Source organism: Lithobates pipiens, unplaced genomic scaffold (assembly GCF_037356315.1).
Source record: "Lithobates pipiens isolate NorthernLeopardFrog02 unplaced genomic scaffold, aLitPip1_a1.2 Scaffold_16, whole genome shotgun sequence".
NCBI lineage: Eukaryota > Metazoa > Chordata > Amphibia > Anura > Ranidae > Lithobates > Lithobates pipiens.
In genome coordinates this window covers 641508559-641527085 of record NW_027507748.1, presented here as the reverse complement: position 1 = coordinate 641527085, position 18527 = coordinate 641508559, and the positions used below count along the sequence as shown (strand labels likewise).

The 18527-nt window shown below is 43.6% G+C and overlaps 1 protein-coding gene across 1 annotated transcript in view; it reads left to right on the top strand.

Moving 5' to 3' along the window:
- The window catches only part of GPD1 (glycerol-3-phosphate dehydrogenase 1), a 101828-nt gene that overhangs the window by 11359 nt on the left and 71942 nt on the right, over positions 1-18527 (top strand). The window contains exon 2 of the mRNA XM_077484302.1: positions 7208-7385. Within this exon, the coding sequence (XP_077340428.1) occupies positions 7208-7385 (178 nt within the window). The remainder of the gene's footprint in view (positions 1-7207; positions 7386-18527) is intronic.

Below are 18527 nucleotides of genomic sequence, written 5' to 3'. Positions count from 1 at the left end.
TGGGCACTGATGTATGGCACTTATGTATGGCACTATGGGCACTGATGGGTGGCACTTTTTAATATCTGGGTGGTACTGGCAGGGGGCAGGTGGGCACTGATAAGCTGGCCGTGATCGGAACTGATGTCCCGATCACGGCCGCCGGTGATCGGCTTTTTTTTTCTCTCCTCGCGCTGTCAGCGCGAGAAAGAAAAATAGCCGATTACGGCTCTGTTTTGTCACATGATCAGCTGTCATTGGCTGACAGCTGATCACATGGTAAGGGGTCGGGATCGACCCCTTGCTACGATCCGTGATCAGGCGAGTCTCATAGACTCGCTGATCACAGAGCGCGCCCCTCAGGGGGCGCGCAGGCCGCTCGTGCGCGGGACGACGTCAATAGACGTAGTCCCGGCAAAGCAGGTCCACGCTGTAGCCGTCATCTCTAGTGGTTAAACTGGCCGCTCTGTATGTAGCTTCTGACAGGCTGCGCAAGGAGCTCCGTATCTCCGGAACCATAGATGATAGAAGCCCCATATTTTAACCAGTGCTGGAGTGGGTCTTTAGCTACTTACCCCCCCCCCCCCCCAAATATGGGGTCTCTGTGAGGATTGATCACCAAGCTACAATCTTTGATGTCAATCTTTTATTTTTATTTTTTTATTTTTTTGGGCAAATGGGCCTATCTTGAGAAAGGGGCCTGGAGCTGCAGCTCCAATAGCCCCTATGTTAATCCAGCCCTGCCTCTATGGCCGGCTTAAGTAACCGATTTAAAGGTGAACTCCAGCCTTACTTTGAGTTTTCCACAGACATACAGGCTCTGTTCCTCTACTGAAATTACATCTCATAGCGTGCATTAGAAGCTGCAGAAAGTCAGATAGAGCTCACCTCATTTCCTGGCTGTGGCAGTGTGATGTCCACCATCATCACGCTCTTTCTGAATTTTAGGATTTTTAGAGGAGTAGCATCACAAGTAAATGTTACCTACAGCGGCCTACATGCAAATGTAGTCTGCCTCTGAAAATCCGCTCCTCCAGGCTGACATCTGCCCATCAAGATGTTTTGATATTTGCATAACTCTAGTACATTGTGTGCATCAGGGTTAGGGCTGTTGAGAGGAATACTAAAGCAGAGTGCTGCAATATTTTTGGAAAACTTAAAAAAAAAGCACTCTGCTGGACCTTCTACCAGCCATGATCTGCCTATAATGTACAGTGAAACCTTGGTTTATGAGTAATGCAGTTAATGAGTGTTTTGAAAGATGAGCAACTTTAAAAAAAAAAAATCTGACTTGGTTTGCAAGTGTTGTCTTGCAGCACAAGCAGAATTCAAGCTAATGGGGGTGTGCAATACCGCATTTGGCCAGAGGTGAGGGGGCATCTGGGACTCTCAGAATGGTTCAGAGCCATTCAGAAATACTCGGAACCACTCAAAAATATTCAGAAACACTTGGAAATACTTAGTTCCAGAGTGTTTCCGAGCCTTTCCAAGCCTTTTTGAGTTCAGCTGAGTTGTCCTTGAGTATTTCTGAGGCTCTCCAGCACCCCCCTCCCACCTCTGGCCACATGCGGTATTGCATGTAAGAAAAGTCAATGCGGAACTAATTATCTTCATTTCCATTGACTTCTGTGGGGAACTCACTTTGATATGTGAGTGCTTTGGATTAAAACATTCTCCTGAAACGAATTCTGCTCATAATCCAAGGTTCCACTGTATAGAGATGGTAACATCATTGGGTTTAAAGAAAAACCAAAATTTTTATATTTATGAATGTCAGCAGCATGTTGGTTGGGGAGGGTGGGAAGCAAAATAAAGGCACATTAAACTTTTGCTTCAAAGTCCTTTCTTTTTGCAAATACATTGATATGAAGAATGTGTTGAAATAAAAAAAAAAGCACGCGCAGTGAGTTCAGGAGTTTGGTAAACATTGCAAGAATAGACTGAGCAGTTATTTAATGTTGACATTTGTCACAGTTCCGCCATCGGTGTTCTGAGTTTAGCCTACAGTTGGATACTTGTTCAGCTGCCAAACGTGATTTTGTGGCCACTACACCAATGTAGCAGGTGCCTGGATACAATAAGATTATATAGATTGTTTCCTGCAAAATAATTATGCATGAAGGGTCATTAATGAAATCTAGCAAATGAATATGGAGGTATTGTAAACAGCAATCACCCAGTCTAGGAGCGGTTTGTAATGTAAGCTAGAAAATGAAACTGAGAATATGAGTGGTTGTCATGGGCAACACCTACATGAACTTTCCTCCACATCTTTTAAGCCTCGTACACACGATAGGATTGTTGACCAACAAAACCGTGACTTTTGTCTGAAGGGTATTGGCCCAAACTTGTGTTACATACACACAGCCACACAATTGTTGGCCAACAATCACGAACATAGTGACGTACATGGTTTTTCAGCTCTTTAGCGCTACCCTTTGGGCTCCTTCTGCTAATTTTGTGTTAGTAGATGTTTGGTGAGTGTTCATTCGTGCTTTTCTTTTTGCGTTTTTCATTTATCGCTTTTCAGTTCATTTCGTGCTTTTCAGTTCCTTTCTGAACGGCCATTCGTCAACCAGACATGTTGCGGAATCGGAGGAGATAACGTGTTATTTATTATTGGCCTTGGAGTTATTGCTTTGACATTATTTTTTTGGTTGAATAATGATTTGATTTGGTATATTTCCTATATTTTTGGATGCATAGAATGCACTTTTTTGGTTAAGTTCTATTGGCAGATAGCATGTCTAATTTTATTTGTTTAATGCACAATAAAATAAATTGTGGAGAATAATACTTGGCTATGTGTTTTACTTCAAATGACAGTTTGGGAGTAGGCAATTACATTTTAAAAAATACAATGTAAAATTGACAAGGGACACCAACATAGTTGTATCTTTGATCTTCAAAACTATGGCATAATGGTGTTGTGGAAACCTGCACAAATAATAATAAAAAAAAGCATAATAATATTAATCTTGGATATCACTAGAAAAAAAAAGCCTTTAAAAATTAGTTTGCAAAAACTCCATCAGTATCACCAGCAAAGCAGCTTCATTTGGAGATTTCATAATTTGCCATGTCACGAATGTTAATTCTCCATTACAAAAGCTAGTTTACAAGATGACCGTTTCTGCTTCCGAGCATGAGTGTTTGTACTTTGGACTTTTGTCCGACGGACTTGTGTACACATGATCGGAAAGTCCGACAACAGACATTTGTTGGCGGAAAATTTGAGAGAACATGCTAGCCAACAAGTCCGACAACAATTGTCCGATGGAGCATAGACATGGTCGGACTTAAGGCCCATACACATGATGAGACTTTTTGACAACAAACATGCAAATTAGCTGTTTTGGAGCAACATCCGACCGTGTGTACGCTCCGTCGGACAAACTTTTTTGGTTTTCATCTGACTTTTGTTGGCTGTGCGAACAGACAAACTTTCTGGCAACAAAAGTCCGATGGAGTAAAGTCTGATCGTGTGTACAGAAAACTATAGGACTTTTGTACAAAGTACAAACAGGCATGCTCAGAACCAATGCAAAAGATCAGTCAACAATACAGAAGTTGACCAAAGGTGGCGGTAAAGAGCAGAAAAACCACGTGATTTGGTAAAGTTGGCTGAAAAAGTCCTGCTGTGTGTATGCAATACAAGTTCAGGGCCGACGCCCTTTATACAAAAATCCAAGGGAAAGTTTGTACAAAGTCCTATTGTGTGTATGAGGCTTTACCGCCAACAACCTCACATCCAACATTTCCCGTCAGAAAATCCGATCGTGTGTACGCAGCATAAATGAGCTCCATTCATGTCAGTTATGGCTACCATACACTACCCAGTACAAACTTTGCTTCATTTGACAGGAGAACGCTAAACAGCCAGATTGTAGATTAGCATATATTAAAACTGGACCAAAAGGTACCATAATTTATGGTAGGATGGGACACTACATTGTGGACCCCAACCGACTACAACTTGTTCTGATTTATGTACACTGAACAGCCATAACTTTATAACCACTGACTGGTAAATTAGTAACACTGGTTATCTTGTTACAATGGCATCTTAAAGTCCGTGGCATATACTAGACAGCAAGTAAACATGTTGTCCCTGAAGTTGATGTGTTGAAAGGCAAAAAAAAATGAGCATCAAAGATTGTTGTGTATGGGGCTGTGTAGCCGCAGACCAGTCAAGGTGCCCATACTGACCCGTGTCCACAACCAAATGTGTCTACAATGAACATGTGAGCATCAGGACCGGACCACAAATGCAGTATGATGCTTTGGGCAATATTCTGCTGGGAAACCGTAGATCCTGCCATTTATATGGATGGTACTTTGATAAATATCAACTACCTAAACATTGTTGCTGGCCATGTACCTCCCTTCATGGAAAGTGGCCTCCTTCAGCAGGATAATGTATTCTGCCACAAATCATTCTTGGTTCAAGAATGTTTGAGGAACACAACAGCAAGATCTAAGTGTTGACTTTGCCTCCAAATTCTCCATATCTCAGTTCAATCAAGCGTCTATGGATCGTGCTGAAAAACAAGTCCGATCCATGGAAGTCCCACCTCTTACAGGACTTAAAGGATTTGCTACCGATGGTTTGGTGACAGATACCACAGCATACCCTCAGAGGTCTAGTGGCGTCCATGCCTTGACAGTTCAGGGCTCTTTTGGCAGCAAAAGTGGGACCTACTCAATATTAGGTGGGTGGTCATAAAATGAAGGCTAATCTGTGTATATATCTTGGATCATATCATTTTCAATCAGAAAATGTAATAAAAGATGACTTATCTTGTATTTGTCTTCTTTAGTTTATGTATTGTTCACCAGAAGAACAGTTCAAACATACCTGTATATATACAGCACATTCATATGATTTGGCTGCTTAGCTTGCTTTGTTGAAGGTGATTTGACCTTTAACACACTTGGCTATACACTGTAAAAGCTAAACCGGTACAGTTTTGTGCATTATCTCAAACAGCCTTTGTCAACCCTTTAACATGTACTGTACAGTGGCAGCCCGTGCACTGTGGACGCATGGGAGCCGTCCCCCCATCCATGCTCCCGGCCCCTTTCAGGACGCCGGACGCATGGATTCCTATGGCGGGGGTGGGAAGGAGTGGTACTTTTTGAAGCACCTGATTAGAGCCAGAGGGTGGGCTTGGGGGGCAGAGAGTGCGCCCTAATCCCACCCAATTGTGTGACGATAGCGAATTAATTTTCACTGTTTTGACACTAACCTTCCTCCCCGCCAATCAGGAGGCAGGGCATCAGACTTGTTTCCTGATTTGCCAAAGCGCCAGGCCACCCTATTGGATGCCTGGCGCTTAGGAAGAGGAGCGGACTCAGTGGAGGAGACACACGCTGCAGCGGAGGTCACCTCTGCTCTGGTGCACTTACTGCACTGAGAGGAGCTGCTGCCTGGCAGTAAGTGCCAGAGGGGTCTGTCAGAGCCACGCGCGGAGGGGTTGGGGGTGCTGCCAGAGCCATAAGCCCCGCGAGTGGGGGGGGGGGGGGTGGGTGGGCACAGTGGCTGCATATGATGGGCACAAGTGGCTGCATATGATGGGCACAAGTGGCTGCATTTGATAGGCAGGCACAGTGGGGGGTTTCAGTATTTTTCAGTTTGTTTGCACCCCCCCCCCCCCAAATTTTAAGCACCAGCTGCCACTGGTACTGCATTAACCCTTCAATGCCTTTGGGTTCAGAGTACCCCTGCTCATATCACTACATCTACAGATCACAATATATTAGTGTAATGGTCATTGGGAAGAATGCTCTTTAGACTTGTCACTGGGAACCCAAACACCCTCCCCCCCCCCCTTACAGAGATAGCTAAAAATGTAATTGTCCTCAGTAGTTACTTATCTGATAGGCTGAAGTTGTTCATTGCTCAAGGAACACCTAGTAACCACTAGAGCAGTGGTCTCCAAACTGCAGCCTTGGCAGGATGCAGTCCTTGGCTTGCTTTTATCTGGCCCTTGGGGCACTCTTCCCTCCACTGTCAGCAACAGTGTGGCATAGTCCCTGCCACTGACACTGACATTAGGGCACTATTCCTCTCACTGATACCAATGATGGTGCACTATTCCTTGCACTGATACCAATGATGGGGCACTATTCCTTGCACTGATACCAATGATGGGGCACTATTCCTTCCATTCATACCAATGATGGGGCACTATTCCTTCCATTCATACCAATGATGGGGCACTATTCCTCTCACTGACACCAATGATGAGGTGCTATTCCTTTCATTGATACCAACGATGGGGCATTATTACTTCCCCTAATACCAATCATGGGGCATTGTTTTCTCCTGCTGACTCCAGGACATTTTCTTTTTTTGACCACAGTCTGGACCCTCTAAAGCTTGCAGGACAGTAAATTGGCTGATGGTTTAAAAAGTTTGGAGACCCCTGCTCTAGAGAAACCCTAGCTGATAAAGGCAATAGAAGCAGTTGTATGACAAAGACATGTTTTCCTGAGGTTGTAGAACTTTGGATGGTACATACAGTTAATTTCTACTACTTGGTATGATGAAAATACACACGTTAGTGCAAACGCCATATACATACAGTATATCTTTGCGTTGAAGTCATTGGGTGTTACCTGTATATGTACATTACCCCCAATCTTTGCACAGTCTTTGCAGGTTGAACAGTAAAAGCTAACATTGGTGTTTCATTTGGCCTAAGGAGTCTGGGAATGTCTCAGCATCCTGTTTATCAAGTCTGCAAGCTTAAAGCGGAGGTCCACCCTAAAGTGGTAACTGCACCCACTTCCGGGATAGCTCTCTGCGGAAAGGGGCGTAGATCTACGCCCCTTTCCGAAAGTCCCCCGCTGCCTGCTGGGAAACACACGGATCCCAGAGGCAGCGGGTCCATCCTTATTGCACAGCGCGATTCGCGCATGCGCAGTAGGGAACCGGGAAATGAAGACGAAAGGCTCCACTTCCTGATTCCCATACCCAAGATGGCGGCGGCAGCACCCGAGTGACGATCGAGAGATCGGCTTCGGGTGCCGACATCGTGGGCGCGCTGGGCGGGTAAGTGTCCTTATTTTAAAAGTCAGCAGCTGCTGTATTTGTAGCTGCTGGCTTTTAAAAAAAAAAACGGCGGACTCCCGCTTTAAGGGTTCTGCCTATAGAATAATTCACCAATCCGATGATTTGATCTAATTAATCCGCAATTCTAACGTACTCATTTTCTCTCTACAGGGGATCCGCCATTGCAAAAATAGTGGGCGAAAATGCTGCAAAGCTGCCTCAGTTTGATAATGTGGTGAACATGTGGGTGTTTGAAGAATTAATAGGAGGGAAAAAACTGACAGAGATCATCAACACAGATCATGAAAATGTCAAGTACTTGCCTGGACACAAGCTGCCTGCCAATGTGGTACGTGGGCCGCTTTCTTCTGTATTGTAGATTTCTTCAGCAATTGGGTTTGTGTGACTCAGCCTGCCATGTAATAATCAGGATAACCCTGCAGTGTTATGATCAGTAGTCGTAAATTAATTTTTCTGGGATTTTATGTGACAGACCAACACAAAGTGGCACATAATTGTGAAGTGGAAAGAAAATGATAAATTGGTTTTCATTATCATCATAAATATCTGAAAAGTGTGGCGTGCATTTGTATTCAGTCCCCTTTACTCCGATACTCCTAACTAAAATCTAGTGGAACCAATTGCCTTCAGAAGTCACCTACTTAGTAAATAGAGTCCACTTGTTTGTAATTTAATCTCAGTATAAATACAGCTAAAATCCCAATAAAATACATTTACGTTTTTAGTTGTAACATGACAAAATGTGGAAAATTAAAAAAGTATGAATACTTTTTCAAGGCACTGTATATTACTCTTCTGGGAACATTCACACAAATGTTAACACAGATTTTAAGTGGTCAAAAGCATTACATGCAAGTATTCACACAGGGGTTGATTTACTAAAACTGGAAAATGCAAAATCTAGTGCAACTCTGCATAGAAACCAGCTTCCAGTTTTTTTTTTTTTTTTTTTGTCAAAGCTTAATTAAGGTGGTAATAAACGGTAAAAAAAATCCCCCCAAAACGGTTCCAGTGTTCTGTTATATAGTGTCCTGCTATCGGATACTGTCCGCCCCGTACTGCGCATGCGCCGCGCTTGCGAAGTACGGAGCAGAAGAAGCTTTGGAAAATCTCCGAAGATAAACTGCGCCTGCGCCGTGAGTCAAGATTGTAGCCCCACCATCCAAGCAGACATAGGGCTGCCGATATTAGAGGGCTCCTCGTGGGCTCGCTTCGCTCGCCACGCTTCGCTCGCCACGCTTCGGGCTCGGCTCTTTTTATTCCACCTCTATGTCCACTTGGATGGTGGGGCTAGAACCTGGACTCACGGCGCGGGCGCCGTTCATCTTCGGCTATTTTCGGAATCTGTGTGTGCTGTGTTCTGCACATGCGCAGTACACAGCGGACACTATCCAATGGGGGACTCTATACGATAGGACACCGGCAACCAACATCGCGCCCGGGGGTTACTTCTGGGTATCGCGGCTCCAGTGCTGTGATTGGCCAGAGCCACGGTGACGTCACTCCAGCGCATGCGCACGGAAGCCGCCGGTAACGACACAGTCTAACTGAAGCAATGGCACGTATGTACCATTGCTTTAGTTTGCTTAAGTGTGCATGTGCCGATGACGTTGGCACATGCAAATACGGGGATATTCAGTGTAGCTACAGGTAAGCCTAATTAGGCTTGCCTGTAGTAAAAAGTTGTTGTAAAGGATTTACAACCACTTTAAACAAACTGAAGTTGGAAGCTGATTAGCCACCATGCACCACTACACAAGATTTGCTTAAGTTTTGATAAATTAACCCCACAGTGTTTGAAATTTTGTATGATTGTTCTGGAGAAGTGTTTTGTGTAATCTTCCTGTTACACGCTACAAGAAAGTCACATAATAAATGATCATGCTGAGGTCAAGCACTTGGACACTGCTTTGAGGATAAGTGCACCTACTGTTGACCTAGGAAATCTGCCAATTTTTGCTAGGTCTGTTGCTTCCCCATTGCTTTAATATTCCCTGCATACATTTCCTAATAAATTGCTATCTGAATGTTTTTTAAGCTTTTCTATGCAGTGATGTGACCGCAAAGTACTAGCTAGACTGCGTGCTTGTGAAGGGACGACAACGATGCTGAGTCCCATCATGGGGAAAGATAGCGCTGAACCTACAAGATTGTCCAATTGGTGTTGCTATCCTATAGTATAGTGATGAGGATGGTGTAAGTGACCTAGTTACTAGGCAGGAAGCTTCCACACTCCATAGGAGTTTCACAGTTTCTTTGGTTTGTAGTGCAAAACAGTAATGCCCTTTACACACGGTAGACATTCTGACCACACAATCCGTCTGATTTTTTCAGACGGATTTTGGCCGAAACTTGTGTTGCATACACACGGTCGCACAAAGTTGTCGGAAAATTCGAACATTCTGAACGAGGTGACGTCAAACACGTACGTCGGGACTATAAACGGGCCAGTAGCCAATAGCTTTCATCTCTTAGTTTATTCTGAGCATGCGTGGCACTTTGTCAGTCGGAATTGTCTACACACGATCGGAATTTATGCGATTGGATTCTGTTGTTGGAAAATTTTAGATCCTGCACTCAAACTTTGTGCGTCGGAAAATCCGTTGGAGTCCATTGGAGCCCGCACACTATCGGATTTTCCGACAACATCATCCGATCGCACATTTTCTGTCGGAAAATCCGACCGTGTTTATGGGGCATAAGAAGAAGAATAAATGAAGCTCTATACCACTGTTCAATACTCCACATATAATTTTATTCCAGCAAGGGTCAAAGGGACTAAAAACTTCTTAATGGATATCATTAGGGACCAATGCTAAGGCACTATTGTGCACTCTTAATTTTAATGTTAAGAAATGAATCCCTTTAAAGTGGAAGGGGCCCTTTATAGATGCCTAAAAAGCATTTATAAATTCTAAATTGCCCTCATATAAACTTATCTATGAGCTTAGAAATAAATTGCAATCGTTTGATAAAATTTGGGGACCCTGAGTTGCAACTTCTCATACTCTTGCACCTCTGGAACCAGGACCTTCATAATTGACCTTGCATATAATTTTTGCTCCTACTATTGTCCCTGAAGACATTGTCTTATCCTATTGTGCCTGTTATGATACCGCAGAACATGTTTTGTCAATATACTTGGTTGTTCTGGAGTAAGACATGAGCGATCGTTTTGTCTGTTATATATTTGTTTATTGCTCTTTCAGTGTATGTCTATATACAGATTGAAATCCATATAACATATATTTAAAGAGGGACCTAACACCCACTACTTAGAGTTTACCACTAGACCTAGTACCACCAGTTCAATCTTAAACTATACTATCAAAAAGAATACTGTTATTCTTGTTTTGTTACTGTATATTGGCCAAATGTTGAGGCAGTGTTCAATATCAACTGCATTCATGTATCAACAAAAAAAATAAAAAATAAGATGGACAATTAAAGGAGCAGGTCAAGGAAAAACAGGGAAATCTTTATATCAAAAAAAATAATATTGCTTCCTCAAGGTCATTGAAAAAAAAGATATGCCAAATAACATTAGATATATAGCAATATAAATAATACCGTATATATCGTAACAATACATAAATATAAAATATCAAGTATGTACAAAATAACCTAGGAATACAGAACATGAACTTTAATGGCATTGAAGTCTTAGTTTGTAGGGTTCAATATTGAATTGGCCCACCCTTTGCAGCTATAACAGCTTCAACTCTTCTGGGAAGGCTGTCCACATTTAGGAGTGTGTCTATGGGAATGTTTGACCAGTCCTAAAGAAGCGCATTTGTGTGGTCAGGCACTGATGTTGTATTGGCACACTTGGATGAGAAGGCCTAGAAGGCCTGGCTTGCAGTTTTCACTTTAATTCATTCCACAGGTGTTCAGTTGGGTTGAGGTCAGGACTTTGTGCAGGCCAGTCAAGTTCCTCCTCCCCAAACTTTCTCATCCATGTCTTTATGGACCTTGCTTTGTACACTGGTGCACAGTCATGTTGGAATAGGAAGGGGCCATCCCCAAACTGTTCCCACAAAGTTGGGAGCATGGAATTGTCCAAAACGTCCTGGTATGCTGACACCTTAAGATTTCCCTTCACTGGAACTAAGGGGCCAAGCCCAACCCCTGAAAAACAACCCCGCCCCATAATCCCCCTCCACCAAATGATTTGGACCAGTGTACAAAGCAAGGTCCATAAAGACATGGATGAGCGAGTTTGGGGTGGAGGAACTTCACTGGCCTGCACAGAGTCCCGACCTCAACCCGATAGAACACCTTTGGGATCAATTTGAGTGGAGACTGTGAGCCAGTTATTCTCGTCCAAGATTAGTGCTTGACCTCACAAATGCACGTCTGGAAGAATGGTCAAACATTCCCATAGACACACTCCTATAGTTGCAAAGGGTGGGCTAACGCAATATTACCATATAAACCATATAGACTAAGACTGGGATGCCATTAAAGTTTATGTGTGTGTAAAGGCAGGTGGCCCAATACTTTTGACAATATAATGTATATAAGGGTCAAGTAATCCCATACAGCAGTGATGTCATCCAGCTGGTGTCCATAGCTCCAAGGCATTGTTTTTGGCCAGAAGAAAGCTCCCGCCGGCCAGCCACAAAGGAAGGAGACAGAGTCGGATCTGTTTAGATAGCAATTTATTAGAAAACGTATGTAGGGAGTCTCAGAGCACTGGGAAAGCAACATTTAACAGGTGGCTTGTTGTGTAGCCTTTCCTTCTTCTTTTGCCGTGTACACACGACGGGACTTTCCGGCAGATTAGGTCCGAAGGGATTCGTCTGTCAGACAATCCGATCATGGGTGGGCTAGTCAGATCGTTTTTCGGTAAAAAAATTTGACGGACCTAGAAATAGAACATGTTTGAAATCTATCTGACAGACTCAATTCTGACGGACTAAAATCGGGAAAACCGTTCGCCTGTGTGCTAGTCCGACAGACCAAATATGACGCAAGGCAAGCTATTGGCTACTGGCTATTGAACTTCCTTGTTTAGTCCCGTTTACGTCATCACGTTCAAAACGAACACTTTGGAACGGACTTAGTCCATTCCGTTAGTCCAATTCCGTTAGTCCAGAAAGTCCGTCGGAACTCAACTGAAAGTCCGTCGGACCTAATCTGACGGAAAGCCCAGTCATGTGTATGCGTCATTTAAAGTACTACCAACCCAGTATTCTAATTGTGTTTTTTAATATATGAATTTTCTTTACTTCCAGTTAGTTAGGAATTAAATTAAAAACATTTTCCTTTTTTGGACAGAGTGTTTCATCTGTGTTCCATTTATAAGAGTTCCCCTCATTACTGTCTTGTAGACACAATAGAAAGTGAGAATAAATCCAAGGTGAGGTACATCACCTCAACAAGGGATCCCATTGGAAGAATTCTCATATATATCTGTTCTGCTGACAACTCAAAATTTTGGATCTTCCCTCCATTTTTGTCCTTGCAACTGTTGTCAACAGTTAAAATAAAGCAAGTGAATCTCTCCAGTGGCGACACAGCAGTAAACCTGACAGGGGCTCTAACCAGGCAATACCGGGGGCAGATGGCACCTAAGGTCTGGACAGTATGGCTGGCAGCCGCCTCAGTTGGCCTCTTGGGCAGCATAGCCCTGGCTCTACCCTTTTCACAATCTATCCAAAACTAACAAGAACTGTTTTTAGCTTTAGATAGCCTTTAATTCACTCTTTCACATCCATGTTATGTGTGAGGTGCAGTAGGAGAGAGGGGCAAGCCATTTGTTTTAGGTTTAAATTTGCATAATAGATCACTATCCATAAGATCACTAAAGGAAACCTGAAGTGCAAATCTATGGAGGTTGCCACTGATGACATTTCCCTCGCTGCCACTGATGATTTTTCCCTGGTGACGTTTCCCTTTGAAAATGCTAACTCCCTGGCTGTCATGCTGATCTTTTTGCTTCAGTCTTTTGCATCATTGACCTGTACCCAGTATACAGGTTAAAGTGGTTGTATACCCAAATTTTTTACTTTTACCTACAGGAAAGCCTAAAAAAATATCTCCTAAACCTGTACGGTTTAGGAGATATTCCCCTCGGTATGCGCCGCTGACTGCAGCGGCGCATGCGCACAAGGGGATTCTCGGCCTGAAAATACGGCAGGGGCCGGCCGGCCGGGAATGAAATCTCCCGCGCGCATGCAGGGGAGTGACGATATCGCGGCTCCGGCCACTCACAGCGCCGGAGCCGCGATACCCGGAAGAAACGCCGAGGGAGCATGTCAGCTCCCTCGGCGTGGATCGGGCCAGATGTCGGGGCCTCGTTCTAAGGTAAGTATTTCATAATGAGCTAGTATGCGGTGCATACTAGCTCATTATGCATTTTGCTTTGCAGGTTTAAAAAATAAATAATAAATTGCGGGTTTACTACCGCTTTAATATAAACTGGATATGTAGAGAAAATGGACTTTAATTGCACGACACTACTCAAACAATAGTTAAAATAGAAAACGTTTTTTTTAACATAATTAAAAGTTGTCAATAAGCTTCAACAGAATTTTTCACCATACAGAAATTCTGGTAACCACCATCGACCCTCATCACTAGAATATGGCTCCCAAGGAAATTCATTACAAAATTGGTCATGGCTATGTTCCCAATTTCCTAATAGCTAAGGATGACTGCTGTGTGGGGTGATGATGTCCAGTTTGTGGTTCTGCTCGACATGTTTTGTCACATCCGTGCTTCTTCAGGAGCTTTAGAGTTAAAAATGACATTTTGAAATGATATACAATGTACTAGTAAGGCAGATGGAAAGGGGGAGGGGAAGAATGAGGCCGCAGCCAGGCAGGGGCCCCTCAGTTCCCAGCAGTGGATGTAAGGTCATACATAAATTACAAAGATGTCTCAAAGGTAAGGGGAGAAGTAGACTATGGGGCCAGGTATTTCCACACACAGAATGGAATCCTTAAAATACATAAGTACTAGTGTAGTAAGGTCAATGAATGGGGTATACTATTGCAAAGGAATCTCAATAGCATAACGTTCATTGGTTTCACTTGGCACTTAAATACAGAACACCATTCGAGGTAAACACACCTTTATTAGCCCATATCCGCTTTGGGGGAACCTTCCCCCAGAATGGTGAAGAGCATGGAATGCTTCCACCTGCTAGAAGACCTGGAGCACTCCGGTATGCAGGTTAGAAGCTTTGGCTTCAGTTTGAACTCTTTCACATCCATGTTATATTTGGCCACCCATCACAATGATGAGCCGGAGGTGAGTTGCAGTAGGAGAGAGGGGTCAGTAGGAGAGAGGTGAGTTGCAGTAGGAGAGAGGGGTCAGTAGGAGAGAGGTGAGTTGCAGTAGGAGAGAGGGGTCAGTAGGACAGAGGTGAGTTGCAGTAGGAGAGAGGGGTCAGTAGGGGAGAGGTGAGTTGCAGTAGGAGAGAGGGGTCAGTAGGGGAGAGGTGAGTTGCAGTAGGAGAGAGGGGGCACTTTTTTTAGATCTGCATAATAGATCATCATGCATTCTGAAGCTCTTTGGGCATTTATAAAGATCACTAAAGGAAACCTGAAGTGCAAATCTATTGATGTTCCCACTGATGATGTTTCCCTTTGAAAATGCAAACTCCGTGGCTGTCATGCTGATCTATTTGCTTCAATCCTCTGCATCATTGACCTGTACCCACTATGCAGGATAGAAGCTTTGGCTTCATTTTGGAACTTTCCTGATTTAAAGCCAGATAAGAAAGCAACAAGCATTTTTTAGGAAACCAAAATTTCTCACTGTACAGGTTTCTTATAAAGGCATCTTCAGTTTATTCATGTTGTCAATAAATTCACATTTAGTAAATGACAAGTTTAAAAAAAGTGTAGAATTCAGTTTTGGGTTTGTTGCTCCACTGCGCTAATGTAATATGAATACAATGCTGTATTTATCAGAATAGTTGGTCGCTGCTATACATGTATTATTTATAGGAGGTACATCCTTCTATTTTATAGATAAAATAATTAAATACACACCCTGTTGCGCTTAAAAGACATGCATGTAGGCTGTATGCAGGGAAACTCTTCACATTAACCTTAGGTCCGTGGGTGGTATACTTAAGGCAGAGCCATTAGGTATTGCTGGATATAAGTAGTTATTACAAGCCGGCTGGGAACATACAGGTGGGAGTTTAATGCAGATGTAATGTAATAATGCCTCCTACAGAATAATAGCCTTCTCCATCCTCCAGCTCATTTACATGATGTATAAAAGTCTCCAGCGGCTGGCAGATAATGTAATGTATTATGTGAGAACATTTCACTTTCCGCGGTTCTTCTTGCTCCATGAATATCTCCAGAACTGTTTACACAGATTCCATGCACCGTCTCATTGGGTTACATAATAGCCTCTTGACGAGGAGCGGGGAGCCACGTTATGACCAAGAGCCTCGCTTCAAGCCGCTCTGAGAGATTATCAAAACTAACAAGGCTATATGATTGCTCAATAATGCAACACGACCTTTGCCCTGCATACATAAATCCTATTTATCAATCAGAAGGCCGCTTTCTGCTCGGGGGAAATTGTGCAGCAGACAAGGGGCATGAAAAGATGATTGATCGATGCAGATACAAGTGTGCGGTCATTTGTCAGTGTTGACCTTTGAGGGGAAGGTGCACAGCATCTCTCTGAGGGAAGATGGACATGGAGGAACATGTCTACCTATGTGTTCTCATTACAATGTGTTCACTCGAACATTCTCTCTGCAGTGACTTTCAGTCACACTTGACTTTGGGCCTCAACAGGCCTCAGTGTACATGTATTGTATGGTAGAACTAAGAGACCAAGCATGCCGTGATCAGTGACTTACCAGTAGCTGGACCTCTACCTCTCTATGTGGGATTGAGTACATGACTGACTTCCACTCATTATTACCTGTTAGCCTGTTTACAAAAAATACTAAAGCCAGCCATAGACGGTTCAAATTACAGCCGGTTAAGCAGGAACTGGCCGAGATTCGAACCATGTATGGGCAGGCTGAATGTACCCAAGTTGATCCATCGACTCGGGTGCAACCAGCATGACAGATTTTACATGTTATTATTGACAGTGTTCTCCAAGCAGGAAAGGCTCTCCCCACCGGGAGAACGCTCCTCGGGAGGGATTCCTCCATTAACACTGTCTGTGTTGATAGGGAATCTAGCAATTTTCTTTCCTGCAACGCGTGGTTGCAGGAACGAGAATCATTCTGCCTATAGTTGGACTTTATCATCATCTCCCATGTCTTATGTATTACTTATTTTTGATGAATGGGTAGGGGTACGATATAGCTCATACTCCTTCACATGGGGGGGCAGGATCTTCCAGATTCCGATAAACTCCCTGCCCTCAGACGCCCACAACCACCTCCCAGGGTTGTGGGGAAGAGGTTCTTGTCACCATCAACACGCGGACAAGGTGCTTTGGAATGGGGGGGGGGTGCAGAGCTTTTTTTCTGAATTTTTAATTTTTTTTTTACATTCAGCTGTCAGGAGTCATCCGTTGTTAAGGATGCGGCGGCCGGCTTCCCAGCCTTTAGCAACCAGCTCAATGCAATCAATAAATTACCACATTAAATAATGCGGTAATTACTGCTAAATCGAACAAACGCCGCATTGGGCATTTAACACAAAATTCAAATCGGCGTTACCGCAAGTGTTTTTTTACCGCATTCTTTGGCCGTTATTTAACTCCTAGTGAATTGATCTCTTTTTAGCCTTTTTCCTGTTTATAACATACATTATTGAATTCATGAATTATTGAAAAAAATGGTTCCTGTAATTTGGCGTTGAAATATGTCATGTCAATAAGCCCAGGATCACCTGCCTGCCAAGTTTATAAAAGCAAAGATTCTTTATTTTCCGAAAGATAAAACAAAAAATAACTTACTTCAGCATGGGAACAAACTGAATAGTCCATCCACCTCTTGGATGAATCAAACTTTTTGGTTTACAGGCAGCAAAACCTTGTCCCTTAACAGTATCTAAAGTCCCTGCCTGCCCCAGGGGTCCAAAGAAGCAGGGTCTCAATAGCCAAGCATAGTGTGCACACCGCTCAGTAATGAGCTGCCGACCATTGCAGGTGCTCGCCCCTGGCTCATCACCATCAATATGCAGATGAAGGGAAAAGTGATGGGCGCACACTTCAACTGAATCAAAGCCTTTAGAATTCTTTATTTGTCACCGTGCCAGATAAAAGACAGGAACAATGTTGACGCGTTTCACACAGACAATTCAAGCTTACTCATGGGGTCTCAATAGCCCCAACAGTACACAGCTCCTTTCACAAGCATGTTTTACTCCACACCTGCTGCCTGCTTCCTGCCCTCTCTTGCTGGTTGGTTAACCCTTTTGGGACCAAAGTATCCATAATCAGGACTGGAGGCTCTTCCCACTCAAAATCTTGACGAGCCTCCAGGTCACATATGAGTACTTAAGGAGAAGTCCAGCCTGAGCTGGTTTGGCATTGTTTCTTCTATGGGTCACAGGAGTGCAATTAGTTTTGCCTGTGACAAGCTCCGCCTTGGCTCCTCCCTCAAGACCAGTGAATATTATAAAAGAAAAGGATTAGTGCACTCCCAGCATTCTTTTTTTGCTCATACCTCTTGGTCAGTGAATGGTGGTCAAACGTCCCTTACCTCTGCAGTCGGCAGCTTCCAGCTGGGTTCAAGCCTCTCCTAGGTGCAGTCCCTATTCTTGAGCAGCTAAATATGCTGATAAAATTGGGAGTCCCTTCAGTGGGTCTCTTGGGACAGCAGTTGTCGCTTAACTAAGAGCTCCTATCTGCATTTATATACTGGCATTTGCTCAAGTCTGCAGCAGAGAAAACAGCTATATCTATTTTTCACTTAGCCTTAGCCTTCTATTTCTTCCTCCTGTCATCCATTCTCTCTCGTTTTCCTTCTTTGCGTTCCTCTCTCTCTTTTTAGCATTCTTCCTCCCCCACCACCTTCCCCTGCTTGTGATATTGTACCTTCATTCCTGGTAATTATAGTGGGCGGTGCACACCTCGCATTGGCTTTTCTGACTCCCTCAGCGTCTTCCTGCCCGATGTGCGCATGCGCGGATGTCAGGAGATGGCTCGGTGGGCTGGGCTGAGTCGGACGGGCTGCATATGTCCTAGTTCCACATGCGCGGTCTGGCCTGAGGTCATGTTGGTCATCTTGAATAGGGGCAAATTTTACATTTCTTTCTTTTTCTTTACTTAGGAATACTATTTCCTTGCTCCAGCTGAAATACCAGTCGCTAACTCCTTTATCTTTATCTAGCTGCTTTTTCTGTCTGTTGTCTAAAATATGCAGTACGCCACCCAAACAAGACCCTCTCCAACATTTAAGGTAGGTACCATCGTCCAGGTGAGTAAAAAAATTAAAAAGAGAGCACTTATGCTGGTACATTTATGTATTTCAGCCTTGTACGCCAGAAGAAGTCCAAGCGGACATCAAGGCGAGATATAAACAAACCTA